The sequence below is a fragment of the Sus scrofa genome, chromosome 9 (assembly GCF_000003025.6).
Source record: "Sus scrofa isolate TJ Tabasco breed Duroc chromosome 9, Sscrofa11.1, whole genome shotgun sequence".
NCBI classification, from domain to species: Eukaryota; Metazoa; Chordata; class Mammalia; order Artiodactyla; family Suidae; genus Sus; species Sus scrofa.
Genome location: NC_010451.4, coordinates 19,538,567 through 19,559,551, shown reverse-complemented (window position 1 = coordinate 19,559,551; position 20,985 = coordinate 19,538,567). Strand labels below are relative to the sequence as shown.

General features: G+C 39.6%; 2 protein-coding genes across 6 annotated transcripts in view; one reads left to right on the top strand and one right to left on the bottom strand.

Annotated features, from left to right (window-relative positions):
• On the bottom strand, nt 4,305-11,888 carry TMEM126B (transmembrane protein 126B). The gene is given in 6 exon segments (NM_001243600.1): nt 4,305-4,809; nt 5,044-5,095; nt 5,098-5,154; nt 6,241-6,434; nt 7,990-8,111; nt 11,797-11,888. Coding segments are annotated over 6 exon segments (684 nt in total). The 5' UTR covers nt 11,878-11,888; the 3' UTR covers nt 4,305-4,631.
• DLG2 (discs large MAGUK scaffold protein 2) overlaps nt 12,135-20,985 on the top strand; it is a 1,971,427-nt gene continuing 1,962,576 nt past the window's right edge. For all 5 annotated transcript variants that reach the window (XM_021102305.1, XM_021102303.1, XM_021102307.1 and 2 more), the window contains exon 1: nt 12,135-13,853. In XM_021102305.1, the coding sequence (XP_020957964.1) occupies nt 13,835-13,853 (19 nt within the window). In that variant the 5' untranslated portion in view covers nt 12,135-13,834. The remainder of the gene's footprint in view (nt 13,854-20,985) is intronic.

Below are 20,985 nucleotides of genomic sequence, written 5' to 3'. Positions count from 1 at the left end.
TTTGGAAGAATTTTATTTCATTTTATTATTTGTTTTTGGTAAGGCTTAGGAACAAATGAACGAGTTCAGTGAAATTCAGACGTATCTGTAGAATACCATTTCTTCATTATTAGATTGCTGCTTGTGTTACTGAATCAGATCCAGCTGCTTGCTGCTCAACAATCAACACACAAGAGAGAGAAATATTGGTAGAAAGAAAAGTTACTTTTAATCAGAATGCCAGCAATCTGGGGAGACGGTGGACTCAACGTCCCAGAAAAACCACTTCCGAAAATTCCGCTTGGCCATGAAAAGTTTTCAAAGGGAAAAAGGGAAATGATCTCAGTTAATCATTGCAATGGAAGGGTCACATTGTCACCATTTCCCCACGTGTGCGGGCTTGTTGACATCTTAGGATTTTTCTTTAGATACTATCGTGGTCACACAGTTTGAGGGATTTTTGAAGGGAAAGCTAAGGAAGAGATCTGGTCATCTGTTATTTTTTCTTTTTTTTTGTCTTTTAGGGTTGCACTTGTGGCATATGGAGATTCCCAGGCTAGGGGTCCAATTGGAAGTGTAGCCATTGGCCTACGCCAGAGCTATAGCAAGTTGGGATCTGAGCTGTGTCTGCCACCTACACCACAGCTCACTGCAATGCCGAATCCTTAACCCACTGAGTGAGGATTGAACAGGGGTTGAAGCCGCATCCTCATGGATGCTCGTCAGTTCACTAACCGATGAACAATGACGGGAACTCCTGATATTCTTCATTTCTACTCCTTTGATCTACAGATTAGGCAAGGTATTGTGCGATCCAAAGATTTGAAGGATCGCTTCTCGGCCTTTTGGCTAAGATCAAGTGCAAAGATTTGAAGGGTATGTGGAGTTCCCATTGCGGCTCGGTGGTTAGCAAACCGACTAGTAAGCAGCCATGAGGATGGGGGTTGGATCCCTGGCCTCGCTCAGTAGGTTGAGGATCCGGCATTGCGGTGAGCTGTGATGTAGGTTGCAGGTGTGGCTCAGATTCCATGTTGCTGTGGCTGTAGTGTAGGCTGGCAACTACAGATCCATTTGATCCTTAACCTGGGAACCTCCATATGCCACAGGTGCAGCCTTAAAAAAATAAAAAACAAATAAATAAAAAGACTTGAAGCGTACGGTAGGCCCGGAGATGAGTGGAGTTTGGGGGTACCTGGCTTAAGGTTAGTGACAAAACAAAAGAGTGCCGTCTGCATAGAGCTTTTTCCTGCCAAAAATTGCAGGAAACTTGGAAATTCAAATACTGAATAGTTCACACAAAATAATATAATAATTGTACAAAAGCAGGAAGAAAATCAATGTGATATACTACATTGTAAGCAGTAAGTCCAAAAGCAGGGGGATCATCACATGGCTGAGGCATCTGGAGGAAATGGAGGGGCAAAGCCAAGCGAGAAGGTAAGTTCTCCACATCTTAGTCATTGACTCAGGGAAGCATCAGGGAAAATGGACAAGGTAAGCGCATTTATTAGCACCTCTTATATACCAGGTATGGTATGGTCTTGTTCCACTTCAAAGCAGTTATTTCTTTGTGTTAAGAGGAAACATAATCAGAAAGGTTAGGTGAATTGCCCAGTGTGTGCTATACGATGTTTTCTATACTCTAGGTCCTAAGTAATTTTAGCTGGCTTAATGAATGTGCATTTATTCAAATGAAAATCTTATGCATTTCCTCTGCTGTGCTTCTAATCTTTCCTGAGGAAATATTTAACTGATAACCACAAGCTAGTTGGCATGCAGTAACAGCAGCAGTAACCACAGTAATGGCAATAACATATAGACTTCCCATGAGTTGGCCACTCTTTTGACTTGTTTTAACCCATTTAATCCCGTAACACTATGAAGTAAGTACCATCTTTATTTCTCATTTTGCAGATGAGGAAACTGAGATGCAGAGGTGAAATAGCTTGTTCATAGTCATCCCGTTGGTAAGGAGTAAGGCCGGATTTGAACTTTTTGAGAATGGCGCTCCAGGCTGTATTTCACATCTTGCCACTAGTGACATGTGCTGCCTTTCTTCACTGTGGTTCACCTAGCTTCACCTTTGGTCTCAGGCCCAGATCCAGGTTTCCCTAATTCCCCTTTCAGGCCTTTATAGCCGTTTTGGCAAGTACTACTTTCCAAGCCAAAGGAAAATATTAAGTTTCCCTGCTCTTTCTGCTGTAAAAAAGGCAAATTGAGGTCATGGAATATGGTACAAATCTCTTCAACTTTGAGGTGGCAAGGGAGGTGAATATAAGTTAACTTTGTTGTATTTCCCAGATTACTATCTCAGCATATGAAGAAAAAAAATACCCAGAATTTGTAGAGCTTCTACAAATCAAATGGGCCAAAGATATCAACAGAAAATTCGTAAGAGAAAACAGGCTACTATCTTTATTTAAAAATCACTTTAGTTAAGCCCATTGTTATGTTTTTCTTCTTGAGATTGGCAAACTTTAAAAAGATGGATGTGGCTGAAGCTGGAGGACAGTAAGAATGTGATGAGGGTGAGACAGTGAAAAGGTAGTGGAATTGATGGATTATAAGTTCTGGTGAAGCTGAAGTAATGCCAGATTGAGGTATCAGAATGAATAAACAGGAAGGGCAGGAGGTAGTGATCAGAATATGGGACTTTATAATTGAGAATGTGAGGAATTTGAATTTGTTGATAATGACAAGGTCTAGAGCAACCCAGTCTGATAAAAATATGTAATTTAAAATTCCCTAGTAACCCAATTTTAAAAGGCAGGTAAAATTATTTTATTTAACTTAATATATCCAAAAAAGTAACACTTCAACATGTAATCAACAGATTATTCATGAGGTATTTTACATTCCTTTTTTACATGTAACCTTGAAAACTTGATGTGTATTTTACATGTACAATATATTTCAATTCAGACTGTCACATTTCAAATGCTCAGTAGCCACACATGGCTAATGACTACCATACTGGACAGCTCAGGTCTACAGTATGACCATGGGAGTAAGTGATGGGATAGAGACCAGTGTCTTGGAAGGATCATCTATGTGAATATTGGGATCACCAAGAATGTTTTCAGTCATTAAAAAGAACATGTTTGACTTCTACATAATGAGCTGGAAAGATCTCCAAGACACAGAGTGAAGTGAAAATTAATTTCCAGTATAATATGTATGGATAATACCATTTATTTTTTAAAATATCTAAGTTACAAAAGAATAGTCCAAGGAAAGAGACATGTTAACTTGATGGTGGCTACGTCTGGAGAATGGAGTACAAGTGGGATGGAGCAGAGGTTAGGGAGCACTTACCGTCTTGCTCTACATCCTGCTGGATCATGTGAATATCTCGCAAAGAGGAGGTATTCATGTACTTCTTGTGTAATTTTTAGAGTCAGTATTAATACCACTGATCTAGTTATCTATTTGGCGTGGTTCCCCCTCACCCCCCAGTCATCTGCCCTTTCCTCAGAGTTTCGAGTATCATGAATTATTCTGAGAATACAAAGCTGATGACTAGTGATTTTTTTTTTATTATTAGCAAAAGAGTGTATCTATTTCAGTTTGTTTTATATGATGCCATAAAGCACTTTGTTGAGACTTCCATTTCTGCTCTGGGTTGCTTAGGCCCTCAGATGACCAAATCTTTCATCTCAAAAGGAATGTAAGACAAGGAAAATCAGCTCTGGGGTTCTATAGGATTTTGTGTCTTACTCCTTCGTCAGTGTTTGTTTCCTGTACTAAGTTTCCCTAAGTGTATAGCTCAGGAATACTCTACCAGACTTGAAAAAGCATGCCGTGATCTTTTTTTTTTTGGATTTTAAGCTTCTGTAGGGCAGGGATGGAATCTTTGTACTCCTGGTGCCTGTTTTAATGCATAGCAAATAGGCATTCGAAAGTCTTTAAACAGCACAGTGGAGATAATTTGTTAATGATAAGAGCTAGTGAGTATATTGAACAAGAGTTTAGAGGAATGGGATGGTACATTATTTTTCTATTTTGCTTTCTTGTGAACTTTCAAGTTCCCCTTCAAAATTAAAGACAAATGTACCTTTCTTCCCCATGGCTTTCCCTTCTGTACAAGTAGTTAACAGCAATATCTTTAGTGTATCCACAGAATGACATGTATACATACCTCTCAAACCCTCTCATGCTGTGTTCACATTTCTCACTGTGAGTTCCTTCTGGGTAAAGGCCATTTCTTATTACAGGTAACACAATGGCAGGTACTCAATAAATGTTTGTGGATGAAGGAATATATATAGATCTTGAGGCCTGAAACCTATTTCCATATACAATGATGAACAAAAGATGAAACTTACTTTTATTTCCCTACTGAATATTTATTGGACACCTGCTGAATGCCAGAAAAAAGGTACAGAAACTGTCCAGAACTACTTTTAACTCTTTCAGCAACGCCTGAGTCCTTAGCATAAAAATGTCCAGTCTGCTGATGGAGAATCCATTCATTCTTAGGAAGTTCCTAGGCTAAGGGTCGAATCAGAGCTATTGCTGCCAGCCTACACCACAGCCACAGTGATGCTGATCCTTAATTCACTAAGTGAGGCCAAGGGTCGAACCCGTATCCTCATGGATACTAGTTGGGTTTGTTACTGCTTATCCACAAGAGGAACTCCTATTGGTTAATCTTAATGTACAGTTTTCTCAAGTGTACTTTCAAATATTGCATAATGCTGTAGACCATGCAATACTCCAAAGATTGTCTGAAGGATGAAAGGAACCACCATTGCTTTTATCTCTGTGTGACAAAGCAGCAGCCAATGGAGTAAAACCCTTCCTTTGGGTGGCAGTGGAACAGTATGATACCTAAAAAAGAAGAAAAGTTAAGTACTTCTTCTAGATGTAAATTCTATGAAAAATGTGATTTCTCCTAAGCTGTTCATTTCTATCTATGTTTTTCATGTAGATAGCAAAAAGGTTAAAATTAGCTATTTGAAATATGAGACTATTTTGATTAAAATATGTCATTGGCAGCTAATGAATAAGGAGAGTTTATTAACATAAAAAAAGGAAAGAAAAGGAACAAAAAAATGGACTTACTTGACTGCCAGACGTCCATTTTTAGAAAAAGCCAAAGCAGTGGGATATAAAACCCACACACTATGCCAATCAGTGAACTTCTCAGAACACAATTTTCCCGGCTTATGTTACCTAGAAAACAAAAGTAATTTTGGTTTCCCTTTAAATCAGGCTAAGAACTATTAGGAGTCTTGTGTCCTCATATAGTATTTATTCTCACTGTCCTCAACCACAGTGAAAGAGTAGAAAGAATATTAGGAATTCGGTCTATGGCACAATAGACTAAATGTACCATATTTTAAAAATGCTTTTACTCTTACTTTATAAGGATAGTCACTTACTGTGTGACTGTTGCAGAAGCAATTTCATAATAAAGAATATTAAACTAGCAGGCCAGACATCTGGATTCTAGGATAATACATTTATATTGTCTATGTGTCAGGCATGTGCTCAGGATACAGTATTACTCAAAAAAGACCCAATCTCTGACCTTTAGGTCAGTCTACTAAGAAAGAAAGATGTTAGACAAATATTTTAACAAGCAATCTTAAGTGTACACAGGCTTTGAAGGTAAGATAGACAATGTATGTAGAAACTTAATCTAAACTGAAGGAATCAAAGATTTCCCTAGAGAAGAGGTATTTACGCAGGAACCTGATGAACAGGGGTCAGAGGTTCCATCAATTACTAGTGAACTTAAGGTAAGGGGACGAGGCAGAAAGTAATATTAGAAGCCCATAATATGCCAGACAGTACATTAGGCATTTAACATACAGTATCTTAATTCTCTTTTTTTTTTTAACAGTATCTTAATTCTTAACAACCCTGTGAGGTAAGTACTTATTAGTCCTAATTCATACAGAAGAGAGTTGGGTCTCAGATTAAATGACTTGTCCAATGTCATAAAACTTAAGTGAAATATATAGTATACCAAAGGCTGCTTTTTTCCCACTCTATTATGTTGTTTCTTAGTGTACTTGACATGTCTAAGCTCAGCTTGATTTCTTACCTATAAAAAGAAAAGACAATACTATCTGCTCTGTCTGATTAGGAAGACTGTTGTGGGGATGAAATAGGACAATATATGTGAAGGTATTTTGTTAGTGGTAAAACAATATACAAACAGGAGGGATTATTATCAGCAATAGCAACAGTATACGTTCATGTGTAATTTTACTTAGATATAAACACATTATCCATTAATGAATTTAAATTTACCTGAATACAAAGCATCCGTTACAAGAAGTTTATAAGCAACTACTGTAGACAAAAATGGAAGCGTAGTCAATGATGCATAGGTCTTCAAACCATCATGTTTAACCTTGAAGCAATGTCTGAAAATTAAATTTGCCAACATTCCAGAGAAACCAGCTGTTGTTCCAAAGGTCACTGTTCCATATATATTTAAAGTCCTAATTGGGAAAACAAAGTGAAAAATTAAGTTCAACATAATACTTTTTTTTTTTTCGTCTTTTTTTTTCTTTTTTAGGGCTGCACCTGTGGCATATGGAAAGTCCCAGGCTAGGGGTCGAATCAGAGCGATAGCCGCTGGCCTTCGCCACAGGCAGGATCTGAGGCATGTCTTCAACCTACACCACAGCTCATGGCAGTGCCAGATCCTTAACCCACTGAGCGAGGCCAGGGATCGAATCTGCAACCTCATGGATACTGGTTGGGTTTATTAACTGCTGAGCCATAGCGGGAACTCCAGAATATTCTTCTAATAGATATATCCTTTCCTGGGTAGTCATTTGTTACTGCATATTTACTCAACATCAAATATTTCTTGAGCACTATGTAAAAGGTGTTTTCTTTGTGCTGAGGATGGGGCAGTAAATAAAGTTAAAAAAAAATCCATCTCTCACGGAACTTGCATTCTAATGAGAGAATAATATAATTCTCTTTCTGAGAATAGTGGTTCTAATGTGGAACTCTTTTAAAGAGAGAATACATTTTGGCTACAAACAAATATGAGTATGTTCCAGTGCAGCCAAAATTTTATGAGCTATCTAAATCCAAGAATCTGCTCTTTCTGCTAAAAAACTTAATTTGCTTAAGGTCATTTGAAAAAAATTATTTCTATTTGGTTAGGCTTCCTAGAAAATAACTACTTCTTTCTTTCTTCCTTTTTTTTAGGCTGTACCTGTGGCATATGGAAGTCCCTAGGCCAGGGGTCTAATCAGAGCTGCAGCTGCTAGCCTATGCCACTGCCACAGATATGCCAGATTGGGGCCACATCTGTGATGTACACTGTAGCTCACAGCAATGCTGGATCCCTAACCCACTGAGCGGGGCCAGGGATTAGTATCCTCATCCTCATGGATACTAGTCGGGTTCATTACTGCTGAGCCACAATGGGAACTCCAGAAAATAACTATTTCTTAATTGGTCCAGATATATTTAAGATTATTTGTCTAGGGTTTCCAAAACTTCATCCAAAGAAATGTGAAAGACCTAGGTGTACTTATTCTGACCTGTCCAGAAATGTCTCAAGTCTAAGATCAACACCTTTTGACTTTATTCTTGAGCCCTAATAATCTAAAAGTCAAAATGATAATGTAAAACCATATGGACATCATGCAGTCTGTGTTCCTTTTTGCTGAACTCAGCACTGTGGCTGAGGTAATACATTTGAAATTGAATTTAATTACAATTGATAATCAATTAAAGATAGTCTCCCAAATGGTGTCCTAATTACTTTTAATTAAAATATGGTTATTGCACAAATAACATTTCAACAATTTTAGAAACAAAACTACTTCAAGAGACAAGAGAAATTATCCAGTCTCAATATTCCAACAAACTACTCTTCTCATCTGCTCATGCTTCCCTCCAGTTCTTTTTTTAATAAGCTTTTCTCATAACCAACTCAATAAAATTAACAGGATCTTAGATACTCAGAAACAATGGCAATACAGAAGATCTGCAAATAAAGTTATTGACTTTCAGTGTGGGTGTGTCTCTTACTTTTCTTTTCTAAGATAGTCAAATTTTTTTTCTATAATTTCGATGACCATTGGTTTTCTGAGTTTTCCATCTCCTAAAGAAGGTCTGGACTGACCATGTGTGTATGTTGGCATCTTGATGTCCTGAAAAACACAAAAATCCAGAACTATAATGGCTAATGAGATTAATATTAAATTTTATAAATTCTATAAATTCAGACTAAAAACATTTAGACTCTAGTAAAGTGTCAGGTATTTTCATCTGCTTTCATAATACTTTGTTAATGATTCAGTGAACATTTAGTGAGCTCTTATTATCTGCTAGACAGTGGCTTTTCTTTTTTTTTTTTTTGGTTGCACCCATGGCATGCAAAAGTTCCTAGGCCAGGGATCAAACCTGCACCACAGCAGCAACTCGAGCCACTGCAGTGACAATGTCGGATCCTTAACCTGCAGAAGTACACAGGAATCTGGACAATGGCTTTTTGATTCACAGAATAACTTTCAGAAATTGGTAGGATAATGGTCATCTCTACTTTTATAGATGAGAAAATCAAGGTTCAGAAAGGCTGACTTGCTTTTGGGCTTAGTGTAGAAGGATATCTTACTGAGATACTGAATTTCTGTTTTCCCCAAAGGTAGCCAGGTCTTTTGTAGTTCTCCATGCTCTAGCTTTTTCAAAGCTGAAAGTAAACAGTAGCTACCTGTTGACAACGGTCTCTATCCTGTGTCTCATGAAAGCCTGAGCTCATTTTGAAGATTATGTTGAGTTTCCTGGTGAGGTAGGAGAGAACAGGGATGGCCTCGGAGAATAGTGAGAAAAAACATTAGAAAGAGGGACAATGTTCCAGGCTAGGAAGAGGCAGTAGTGGGTCATGGCTACCTGGATTATATGTATCCAGCTGCTAGCAGCACCTGGGGCAGAAGCAGGGCCTTTGCTGGAAACTGCCATGGGGTATACCAGGAAGCCTGGACCCATGGCACTGGCCGCCAGGGGTTGAAAGTTCCTTTGTCCCAAGTGTGAGGTATCAATAGACAGGTGCCAATGTCAAGGGACCGTGAGGTTTGGTCAGTAGCATCTTAACAGAAAGTAGGGGTAAACAAAACAAACAAGACTATCAGAAAGGATCCTTTCTGAATGTTTTGCTTTGGGTAAGACTCTCAAATTTCTGTAAAAAAAATTTTTTTTTTCTCCCTTTTTTGGCCTCTCCGTGGCATATGGAGTTCCCAGGCCAGGGATCAGATCTGAGTTGCAGTTGGGGCCTAAGCTGCAGATGCGGCAACATGGGATCCTTAACCCACTGTGCTAGGCCAGGTATTGAACCTACATCCCAGCACTCCCAAGATGCCACCAATTTTGTTGTGCCACAGCAGGAACTCTGGAAAGTCTTAATATTTGTTAAATCTTTTGCCATGCTGGCATTATGGGATTCCAGAATAGATTTAAAAAAAAAAAAAAAAAAAAAAACTATAGCCCTTCACAATTTATATGAATCTTCATTTTAACATTTATAGTCAAGGACACAGAATAATAGTTCTCAAATTTCAGGAGTATTGGGCAAGGGAATCAGTGTGGATTAAGCATAATGGACACAGAGGATACTTAGTGATTCTCAGCATTTCATGTGCACAAGAACCTAAATGTGCATCGATAGATGACCTGATTAAGAAGATGTGGCACATATATACAATGGAATACTACTCAGCTCTAAAAAAAACCCCAAAATAATGCCATTTGCAGCAACATGGATGCAACTAGAGATCCTCATACTAAGGTAAGTAAGTTAGAAAGAGAAGACAAATACCGTATGTTATCACTTCCAAGTGGAATCTAAAATATGGCAGAAATGAACCTATCTACAAACAGAAAGAGACTCAGACATGGAGAACAGACTGTGGTTGCCAAGGAGAAGGGGGGAGGGAGTGGGATGCTTTAGGAGTTTGGGGTTGGTAGATGCAAACTATTACATTTAGAATGGATAAGCAATGAAGTCCTGCTGTTTATCCAACCTGCTGGGATAGACCACGGTGGGAAATAATATTAAAAAAAAAAGAATGTATATGTTTGTATGACTGAGTCACTTTGCTGTATAGCACAAACTGACACAACAGTGTAAATCAACTATAATAATAAAGTAGAATTATATGGGGAGTTTATTTGAAATTCAGTCTTTTGAGCTCTCTCCTGAGATATGTGGATTCAACAGAAAAAGGTGAAGACTAGAAATCTGAATTTTAACAGCATCAAGTGATTCTGATGCTAGTGATCAATGGATGCATGCTGAACATCACTGATTTGGCTGAATAAATAATATGTACCAATCCTAACCCTAATCATGAAAGGCCAGTTCATCTATGGCATCAACATCCTGAAGGTATGGGCTCTGAACTTTCTTGCTTTTTTTTTTTTTTTGGTCTTTTTGTCTTTTGAGGGCCACACCCGAGGCATATGGAGGTTCCCAGCTAGGGGTCGAATTGGAGCTACAGCTGCCCGCCTACACCACAGCTGCAGCAACGCCAGATCGAGCAGTGTCTGCAACCTACACCACAGCTCACAGCAACCTGGATCCTTAAGCCACTAAGCAAGACCAGGGATCAAACCCGCAACCTCATGGTTCCTAGTTGGATTCGTTTCTGCTGTGCACAGTGGGGCACTCCTCCTCTGAACTTTCTTTTGGTATTACACAATGAATAGTAATGGGGGAGGACAGAAAAAGAAAAGGAAAATATTGTACAAATCACAGTTTCTCAGGGACTAGATGTAATCTTTTGCCTCTGACATCTAAATGGTAAATGGGAATGAAGATTACAGCAATATCTAAGGCAGATGTCAGTAACATAATTAACCAGAAACTTTGGATAAATTTTTGTTTTGCTGGTATCCAGTTCACTGAAGTCTCTCATCCCTCACAAAGAAAACTTCCAGGCAATGACTTGTACCAATCTACACTGTCTATGCTCTCAGTATCTAGGGAACACAGACAACCAGGATTATGATCCTAAAATACTGAAACAGGACAGCAAACATTTATTGAGTGCCTGGTTTTGGGAAGGCACTGTTATTAAAGCAGAGAAATATACTGGTAACTTTCTAATACACTTTTTACAAGTATTGAAATGCAAAGATTTCGCTATAAACAACTTTTTATCTAAAAGTTAACCAGTGCAAGGCCACTCAACTGGTCACCACGATTGTACCAGTAACAGTGCCTGTGTGTAGGTTTATCTTCTAAAGTACTTTATGGCTTTATAGTGGGTTTATTAGAATTTTATTTAAAATTTACTCATCCTTTACTCAACATTCACCTGGTATTTGACAGTCCCCCGGTTAAGCAAGATGTGATCGTATTCTCAGAACCCAAAACCCAGGCAAAGGTCAGGACAACAGGGCCGGGAACTTAAACGCAGAACGTGTGTCATCAACAAAACAAAACACATAAGAAAAGCCAAACCGAACCAAGCCACGGAAAAGTGTGAGTAGGTTTCCCGGAGGAAGTGGCATTTAAACTAATATCCGAAAGAGGAAAATCTGGAGGGGGGGGTGGGGCTAGTGGAAATAGGTGCAGGGAGGTGTTTCAAGCTGAGGGAAAGGCCGGTGCAAAGGCACCGAGGCAAGAGAAAACAGACAGCATCAATTAGGAAGAAACTTCAAGTCTACTTTCTCTCCGCTTCTTTCCAAAGCAACTGGGCACTTAACCGAGCCGTGTATGGACTTCGGAGCTGTTCTCTTTAGACTTTCAAATCCCCTTTATACGCATCATTTCAGAAGTTTGCCAACACTGTGAGGGTGCAGAAGCCACCGCGCATACCACCTTCGGTTTCCACCTACCTTGGGCGCTTCTCCGGCTTCCACAGGCCCCACTTCTGCAGCTCCCAGGTCAGCCCCAACCCCACGTCCGAGCGCCGCCATTTTGGCGATTCACGTGACCAGCGGTGGGCGGGGACCCAGAACCCCCGGGGCGGGAAGTGGTGCCGGCTCACGCCTCTCGCCTGCAGCCCCAGCCCGCCCCGACCCAGTCAAAAGCCGCGCCCTCCATCCTGGTTGCGATTGGGCGCGGCATCCAGAAATTAGGGCCGCTCATTGGCTTCCAGGAGGTCCAGACGCCCGTGGGCCCGCCCCCCTCCCCGCCCGCATTCCCTTCTCCAGCTATTTGTTAGCCCAACTCCCTATTCTAGCATCCCAAAGGGGCGGTCCGAGCGTAGGGATTTTGCTGCGCGTTTTCCCCTCCTTAGGGCACCTCCGTTAGCTGTGGCTGAGCTGCCCGCCCCTTTCACTCCTTCAGGGTGCTCCCCCTCTGGCCTGGTCCTTGTGTTGAGGCTTCACGGGCACCTCCTCCCTATAACCCCCAGCCGGCAGCCAGAGCAGCCCCGACCAGCTTCGTCCTCACAGCCTTCAGACTCTCCACCTCAGTTTTTAGTTCCCTCATATTCCATCCTTTCACCCCGCTTGGAAAGGGACCACAGAGAAATTTGTACCCCTCCCCCCGGCTCTCCGAGAAGACCCCCCCCCCTTTGCCAGCCGATGTTTCGGGGCGGGGGGCGCTGCTGTAAGGAGGCCTGGCGCCCTTTTGTGCACGTTCAGTGGCCAGCAGTATCTCCCGACCAGCAGCCCCCGACCCTCCAGTCTCCACGTCTTAGAGAAGCCAAATTCGAGAGTTATATAATTGCTAGTGCTGCTGTTTCTCCTGCCTGAGGAAACACTTCATCGCGTGGAGGGTGCAGGACATTTGTGCTCTTCTATATGAGAACGGGGTGTGGGCAGGGGTGGCCAGCGGTAGCAGAGAGATTCCTTGTCTTCTCTGCAAAAGCAAGGTGGGTAGTTTGGAGAGAGACTGAAAGAAAAAGGGTGGATGTGGAAGCCAAGCAGCCGAACTCTCTCATTTAGGAAACCGCGAACCGTTTGCACAGCTTATGCTCACATGCCTATTACTACTACAGCGTCTCAGAAAACACCTTTGGGGGAAGGTTTGACTTGCCTCGAACAGTCTCAGTGTTTTTCCTCGCCGGACAGGGAGCTGCTTGGATGCGAAGAGATGGCATGATGTGAATGACTCCAGTGTGAAGAAATCTTCGCCAACTCATCCTGCATCAAGTGCCCATTGAGTAGCACTGTCACTTTAATGTCTCCATGCCAAGGGATTGCTTTCCTTCTATTCAATCCTCTCGGTTAATACATGGGAGGATCAGAATCAGAGGGGCATTAAGGATCAAGCCTGAGGGGCTTGGAGAGCACAGAAGAAAAAAATGAAAGTGACAGCAAGCTGGATTCTGTCTTACTGAGGGGGTGAGATCCCGAACTTGTGGTCCAGTAAACAGAAGGGGGGGGGGGCCTTTCAGTCTGTCTTCTGCCCCAGAAAACTGTCGAAACTCACCCACCTTTTTAGAGGCTAGAGTCTAAAAAGAGGTTTTTAAAGCATTTTTTTTGGAGGGGGTGTGAGGGTTTTACGTTTTTCTCTAAAGAATTGAGTTCATTTTTGAATTTGAGCATGTATTAAGTAATGAGACAGCTGTGTAAATTTGGTTTGTGCCTTAATTGAGTTAGTCATTGAACTTCCAAAATGTTGCTGCCTGAAGAGGAGTTTTAATAATGTTTTCTACGCTGACAATAATTTTCTTTTTAAACAAAATAAACATTTTATAAACACCGAAAAACTCAAAAGCTATTTTTCTTTAAACTCTGTGGGCAGCAGTGTCAAAGTTTGTGGGAAGAATACATCATTTTTTCCTTATTTGAAAGAGAAGACAGCCTGGATTTCCAACAGTAAAGTGGTTTGCAACAGTTACCTGGCTCTTGGCCTCCATCCAGCTGGATCAAGTTGATACCTGAAAAGAGATCCTGACTCCTGTGGCCTTCGAAAGACCCAAGAATGCCAGTCAAGAAGAGAGGTGGGCTAAGAGGCTTCCTATATAATAATATGCTTCTCCTTTTTCTTGGTTCTGGTATTTGCAGTTCAAATTGTGTTCCGTTTGAGAGTAAAATTTTGCTTGGGATATAGTTATTGTAATAATGTCTTTTCTGTGGTTCATGATTTGGTAATATTTTGCTAAGTGAAAATGAAGCAGGACTGTAGTGTTTAATTATAGACATTTGTGTTTTCGTAAGTCAGGTGGTCTAAATCACCATTTATAATCAGCTTGAATTTGATAGCACAAATTGGGGATTTTCTTTTTTTTTTTTTTTTTTTTTTTTCAGCAATCAGTCATCTTAGATTATAATGCAGTTACAGTTTTATTTTTGTTGCGACATGAGTAGATTTATGCTTTAGCTTTTTTTTATTTTTGTTTTTCTTAGCTTGCTAAAAGTTACTTTTACAAGATCTTTAAAAAAGAAACAGTGCAGTTCTTTCTCATGGATTTAATATCAAGCGAATCACATAGTTGTAAAAGAAGTTTTTTTGAACTGAACACAGTTCTAGAGTTATTATTTATCTTTTGATTAAAAAGAGATTTCATGTTTGGGTTTATTCTAGTGTAAATCTACACTTTTGTGATAAAGCACACCTTTGGTTAACTTGTGCTTTTCCAGATGTGTGCATTATCCAATAACATGATTGGCAAATTCCCCAAATGAGGTAAACCCCTGACTCCCCACCCCTCCAGCTGATCAAGATCCAGTGGGTTCCTGTATAGTTTATTATAGGTTGCACCTTGGGTTCACTTTGGCCTAGATCTATCCCAGGTGAGCTTTGTTGCTAAGGATTTTAGTGAACCCAGTTTGTTTTTCTGACATGGTATAGAAGATTAGATCAACTATAAAAGAGTTTTTCCTTTTTTTCTTTAAGAGTTTTGAACTAAAATCTGTATCAACACCCTTGAACTCTACTGTGGTGGATGAGTACAGATCCAAATGTTGAACGGTTATGTGAGTTGTTACAATCTGAAACTTAATCTTAGGGTTAAGGTTAAGATGCCGCCTGGCTCTCTGTGATGTTTAATCCTACCTGTGGATTTGGAAGGTGCATTGAAGAAACAGTTGGTGAGAGTCTTTATCCTATTGATGGATGGCCAGTGATATATGAAACCTCTGAAGCATTTAGAAATGTCCCTTTATACACTGAGATTTAAGACTGGGCTTGTTTCCTTTTTTTTTGCTCCACCTCAGTATCATCGAGAGAAGTTAACTCTCCATAATATTTTGGAGCCACACCTGTTCTGATACAGTGGGTTTATTTGGAACCTGAATGGTTTGGGGAATGGAGCCAATGAACGATATGTCTCTGACTTATTTAGCTTGCTGTGTATTTCTATTCTGTCTGCCATTTATTATGCTCTAGTTAGTGTCCCTTTTGGTCTACCTTATTTCATCCTAGTAATTAATTAAACACATTGTGTGTGTGTGTATGAGAGAGAAGAGAGGGAGAAAAAGAGGAAGGGCAAAGAGAGAGGAGGTAGGGAATAAAATAGTATCAGGGAAAGAGGAGGGGGAAGGACCCTGATGTTTTAGGTATAACTTAACTAGGCAGAGTGGACTTAAGTTTCCTAAACCCAACAGACTGAATTTATTCCAAGTTCCTATCTTTAAAGGAAGTTACCAAAGTTTATGATACAGTATTGAAAACCATACTTTATAAGAAATAATAGTTATTTCCTTCACCCTTCTTCCTTCCTCCCTCTTTCTTTCCTTTTCTCATCCTTCTTTATTGTTTAGCAGTGGATTGAATGCAATGGATCCAATTTGGAAAGGAAGCAAATTCTAATTAGCAAAATAAGTGTGTATTTGGATTATACTAAAATATATGCATTATGTAATTTAATATATGAATGATCTGGAGAAACATCTTTTTAAAAATCTTTTAAAACTGTTAGTGTTGAGAACAGATTTCCTGTTGTGGCTTAGCAGGTTAAGGACCTGACGTTGTTTCTTTGAGGATGCAGTTTCGATCACTGGCCTTGCTTGGTTGGTTAAGGGTCCTGAGTTGCTGCAAGCTGTGGCATAGGTCGTAGATGTGCTTCAGTTCTGGTGTTGGTGTAGCTGTGGCGGAGGCTGGCAGCTGCAGTTCCGATCAGACCCCTGGCCTGAGAACTTCCATATGCCATAGGTGTGGCCATAAAAAAAGAAAAAATATATATTTTATTTTATTTTGTCTTTTTTAGGGCTGCACCCATGACATATGGAGGTTCCCAGGCTAGGGGTCCAGTCAGAGCTGTAGCCGCTGGCCTACGCCACAGCCACAGCAACTCAGGATCTGAGCCACATCTCTGACCTACACCACAGCTCATGGCAACACCGGATCTTTAACCCTCTGAGCGAGGCCAGGGATCGAACCAGAGTCATGGGTGCAAGTTGGGTTCATTAATTGCTGAGCCATGGTGGGCACTCCAAAAGATATATATTTTAAAGTATTATAGACAATGAACCAAACAGTCATGACATGCACTTTATATTTTTAATTAGCTAAGCTTAATGTATGTACTGTTCCTATAACATAAGTAAAACAAATACTTTGAAGTGTAACCTAGATTTATTCTGCAGAGAGCAGAGTTCTCTGCTGCCTTGAATCTTCCTTTCAACATTATTTCATGTGGTGGAAATGATGGAACAGTCAGGTTTACTACAATTTTGTTTTTTAATTTTTTTTTTTGTTTTTGTCTTTTTGCTATTTCTTGGGCCGCTCCTGCGGCATATGGAGGTTCCCAGGCTAGGGGTCTAATTGGAGCTGTAGCCACTGGCCTATGCCACGGCCACAGCAACGCGGGATCCAAGCCGCGTCTGCAACCTACATACACCACAGCTCACAGCAACACTGGATCGTTAACCCACTGAGCAAGGCCAGGGACCGAACCTGAAACCTCATGGTTCCTAGTCGGATTTGTTAACCACTGTACCACGACGGGAACTCCCTTTACTATAATTTTGAACAATAACTGTCCTCATAGAGCCAAGTGTTGATTCACTATTAAATATATTCTTATAATAAGACATTTTCATAAGAGAGCCATGTCGTTTGTTAGCTATTTTGTATGTTACTGTAACAGTAGAGGTGGAATTTCTCTGGTAACATGCAACTATGGTGGGAAGTGGGAATGGGCGTGACATCTTACCAAGTCCATTTTTAGGCACTGTTCTGGACGGTTCTTAGATAAGCTGAAACTGCTGTACCTCACACCCCTGTATTTTGCTTTTTGGCACTACTGTCTGCCTCTTCTACCTCACTCTCTTCATGTCTTCATAGATCTTTCTTATCAACAGAAGACTCTTCATTTCTTCAGAGATTTTATTTTTTTTTCCCAACAGTCGCTTTTCCTTCAGAATTTTCTTTTCTACAGTGGTAACTTGATTTGCTCCCAAACTGAGACTTTGGGATATCTTTGACCTATTTTAAATTATGCAAATTCAGGGATAATCCAAGATGAGTTGTATCAGCATTCTCTGATAAGGTGCCAGATCTTGGTGCACAGCAAGGGGCTGTTTCAGCATGGCTTATGGATTGATCTGATCTGATTTCATGTTGGATTAATGTAAGAAATAAAAGTTAATGATAGTTGTGTCTTCTGTGTTTCTTGCAGAAAGTTGTCATGTTGTTTTTGCTTTACATGGGTGACACTTGGGTGTATGGAAATTCCCAGGCTAGGGGTCGAATTGGAGCTGCAGCAATGCAGGATCCAAGCCACGTCTGCAATGTACACCACAACTCATGGCAGCACTGGATCCCTGATCCCCAGAGCGAGGCTAGGGATCAAAGCCGCATCCTCATGGATACTAGTTGGATTCGTTTCCGCTGCACCACAATGGGAACTCCCTATCATTTTAACAATAAGATATGCGTCAACCTAGACATTTTTAGTACATTTCAGTTTCCTTTTTTGGCAGTTTTTGTTTGTTTGTTGTATTAAATATGTGAAAGAAATCAGTGCTTTTAAATACTTTGAGATTGATGCTCATTTCTTTTTCTGTGTTTTTAAAAAAATTGTCCTATTCTCTTCTGAGATTCTTTTAAATCGGTATAGAAGTCTAGTTAATGTTATTAATTTGTATGACACTGTTTGATTTGAACTCTTCTTTTGCAGCTGTTTTCTTAGTGATGTGGCATATGTATTCCAAATACTGAAAGTTAAACACTGTCATTTTCATAATTCATATGTTTTGATGTTGTTCTTTTTAAAGGAAGTTGAGGAATGTTGTGTAATTAGAATCCCAAGACATGCTATTTTCATGTATCTCATGGGTATTCTTGAAATTGAGATTGTTGTTTGCTGTGTTCACCAACTGTATGCTTCATAAAAGTGTTGTTTTTCTGTTTTATTTTTTTCCCCTTCTCTCTGGGGAGGAGAACTGATAACTCGTGTTTATTTTTTTCCTCATTTAAAATTTTCTTTCATTATCTGTTTCCTATATTTTGTGGCTTAACTTCTTTTCTGTAGGATCTTACTTTATCTTAATTTATCTTTCATTATCTTGGCATACTCTTTTCATCTCTAGCTTTTCTTCAGTTACTAAAGTAATTTTTTCAGATGATCTAACAGGGAAAATACATATCCGAATTTATTGAGTACACCTGAGTAGCTGCTTTATTCCTTTTGGATACACTTCACCATTTTTTTTTTTTTGGCTGTTAATGTCTTTATTTTTTATTAAAGTATAGTTGGTCTACGATGTTGTGTTAATTCTGGTGTACAGCAGAGTGATTCAGTTTTTTATGTGTGTGTGTCTATATATTCTTAGATTCTTTTCCATTATAGATTGTTGCAAGATACTGAATACAGTTCCCTGTGCTATAAGTAGGTCCTTATTGTCTATCCATTTGCTGTGTGGTAGTGTGTAGTTAATCCCGAACTCCTAAATTGTCCCCCCTCCCCCTCACCCCTCCTCCCCACTTTCCCCTGACATTTGTTTCATACTTCTGTGAGTCTGTTTCTGTTTTGTAAATAAGTTTATTTGTATCATTTTTTAGATTACATGTAAATGATATCATATGATACTTGTCTTTTTCTGATTTTCTTCACTGAGTATGATAATCTTTAGGTCCATCTGTGTTGCTGCAAATGGCATTATTTCATTCCTTTTTATGGCTGACTGTCCATTGTATATACATACCACATCTTCTTTATCTATTTCTCTGTTGATGGAGATATGGGTTGTTTCCATATCTTTGCTGTTGTAAATAGTGCTGCTATGAACATTGGGGTACAAGTATCTTTTCTAATTAGAGTTTTCTCTGGATATATGCCCAGGAATGGGCCACATTTTTGTTGAACTTACATGTTTGCCATGCCAGTGCTATTTCCAGATGCTTTTTCCATTTCAAAAAGCTTCCTTTTTTTTTCCCCCTAAGCCAGTAGAATTCGAAAGAGTTCAGCCCTGCATATTCCCAGAGAGGGATGGGAAAAGCCAATTTTCAAACTTTTGTAATTTCTGTAAGTCAAAATAAGATATATTACATACTAAATTTTTTTTTTGATTTAAAATTCCTCAAAAGGGTCATCTTGACCTTGATCAAAAGATTTGTTAAAGCTCATGAAGCCACAGATTCTTGATGTTGGAAAATATTCATCAATCCAAGAAGCATAAAGAGAGCATTCTGGAGAGAGAAATTGCTACTTTTTGTATTCAACTACTGATTAGGAGTATGTTATGAAGCAAATAATAGGCATAATGCTAAAATTATCAGTTAATTGCATTTATTTTATGGTTCTGATGTATCAGGAAAGTTGCAAATGATATGCTATTGAGTTGATATCATGAAATATTTGAACTGTTAGTTTTTTTGGGAAACTGCCCAATTGTTGCATTCATACAATATTTGATCTTTCCTTAAGGCCTATGATTGGTTACTTCTTTGGTTAGAAGAGTCTAGTTACTGAGAATATGTTCACAGAATACTGGATTTTTAAAACATTCAATTCAGTTATACCTTGGCCAATCAGTAAATCAATCAACTCCTTGCTCTTCTATAATAGTATATTCAGTAAATTATAACAATGCTCTTTTTTTTTTTTTCTTTTTGCCATTTCTTGGGCTGCTCCTGCAGCATTTGGAGGTTCCCAGGTTAGGGGTTGAATCGGAGCTGTAGCCACCAGCCTATACCACAGCCACAGCAACGCAGGATCTGAGCCACGTCTGCAACCTACACCACAGCTCACGGCAACGCCAGATCATTAACCCACTGAGCAAGGGCAGGGATCAAACCTGCCACCTCATGGTTCCTAGTCGGATTCGTTAACCACTGAGCCATGACGGGAACTCCTCTTCTTTCTTAATTATATATTCTCTTTATGTATTCGTATTAATATTTACTGTATAACCATGTCAGTGATTATAAAAGACTTTATAGTATAATGCTGAGATGAAAAAAAAATTTTTTTTTAAACTGGAACAAAAGGACTTGTCCCCAGCTATAATTCCTGCTCAGTAATTTGTAGAAGTTAAGGCACAAGGCACAAGGGCTCGGTATCCTCAATGTAGGTTGCTTTGTCAGCAAGGGATCATGAGTTTTACCCAGTCTCTTCTGTCCAGTCAGTCATTCTGAATTCTAAGTAGTAAGCTCTTTGCATGGGTTCAAACTTTTTTTTTTTTACTTTTTTCAAAGCTATTTCAAGGATTATGGCCACATCACCTCCATTATGAAACAATTCTCCTGACCTCATTTGTTTTATAATTTAAGATCAAGAAGAATGATGTACTAAAAAGTAGAAAATCCTGTAAAAATGTTATTAGGTTAAAAGTTTTGAAGATTAGAAGTTAGATTATGGATCCCATTTCTGCTGAAGACACATCTTGCCAGCCTTTGATTCCCTGACCCTGCTAGAGTAAGACTCTGAGGCTTCTATAGGGGGCGTGTCATTTGAGAGAGCTGTGCCATTCAAAGTATGGTGAGACTTAAATAAACCTGCTAGGTCCCGTTCTATTTAAAATACTTCCTAAGTGGTGTTCCTCTTGTGGCTCAGTGAGTTCCCTACATAGTGTCCGTGAGGATGAGGGTTTAATCCCTGGCCTTGCTCAGTGGGTTAAGGATCTGGCATTGCCACAAGCTGGCATGTGTCCTAGATGTGGCTCAGATCAGATGTTGTCATGGCTGTA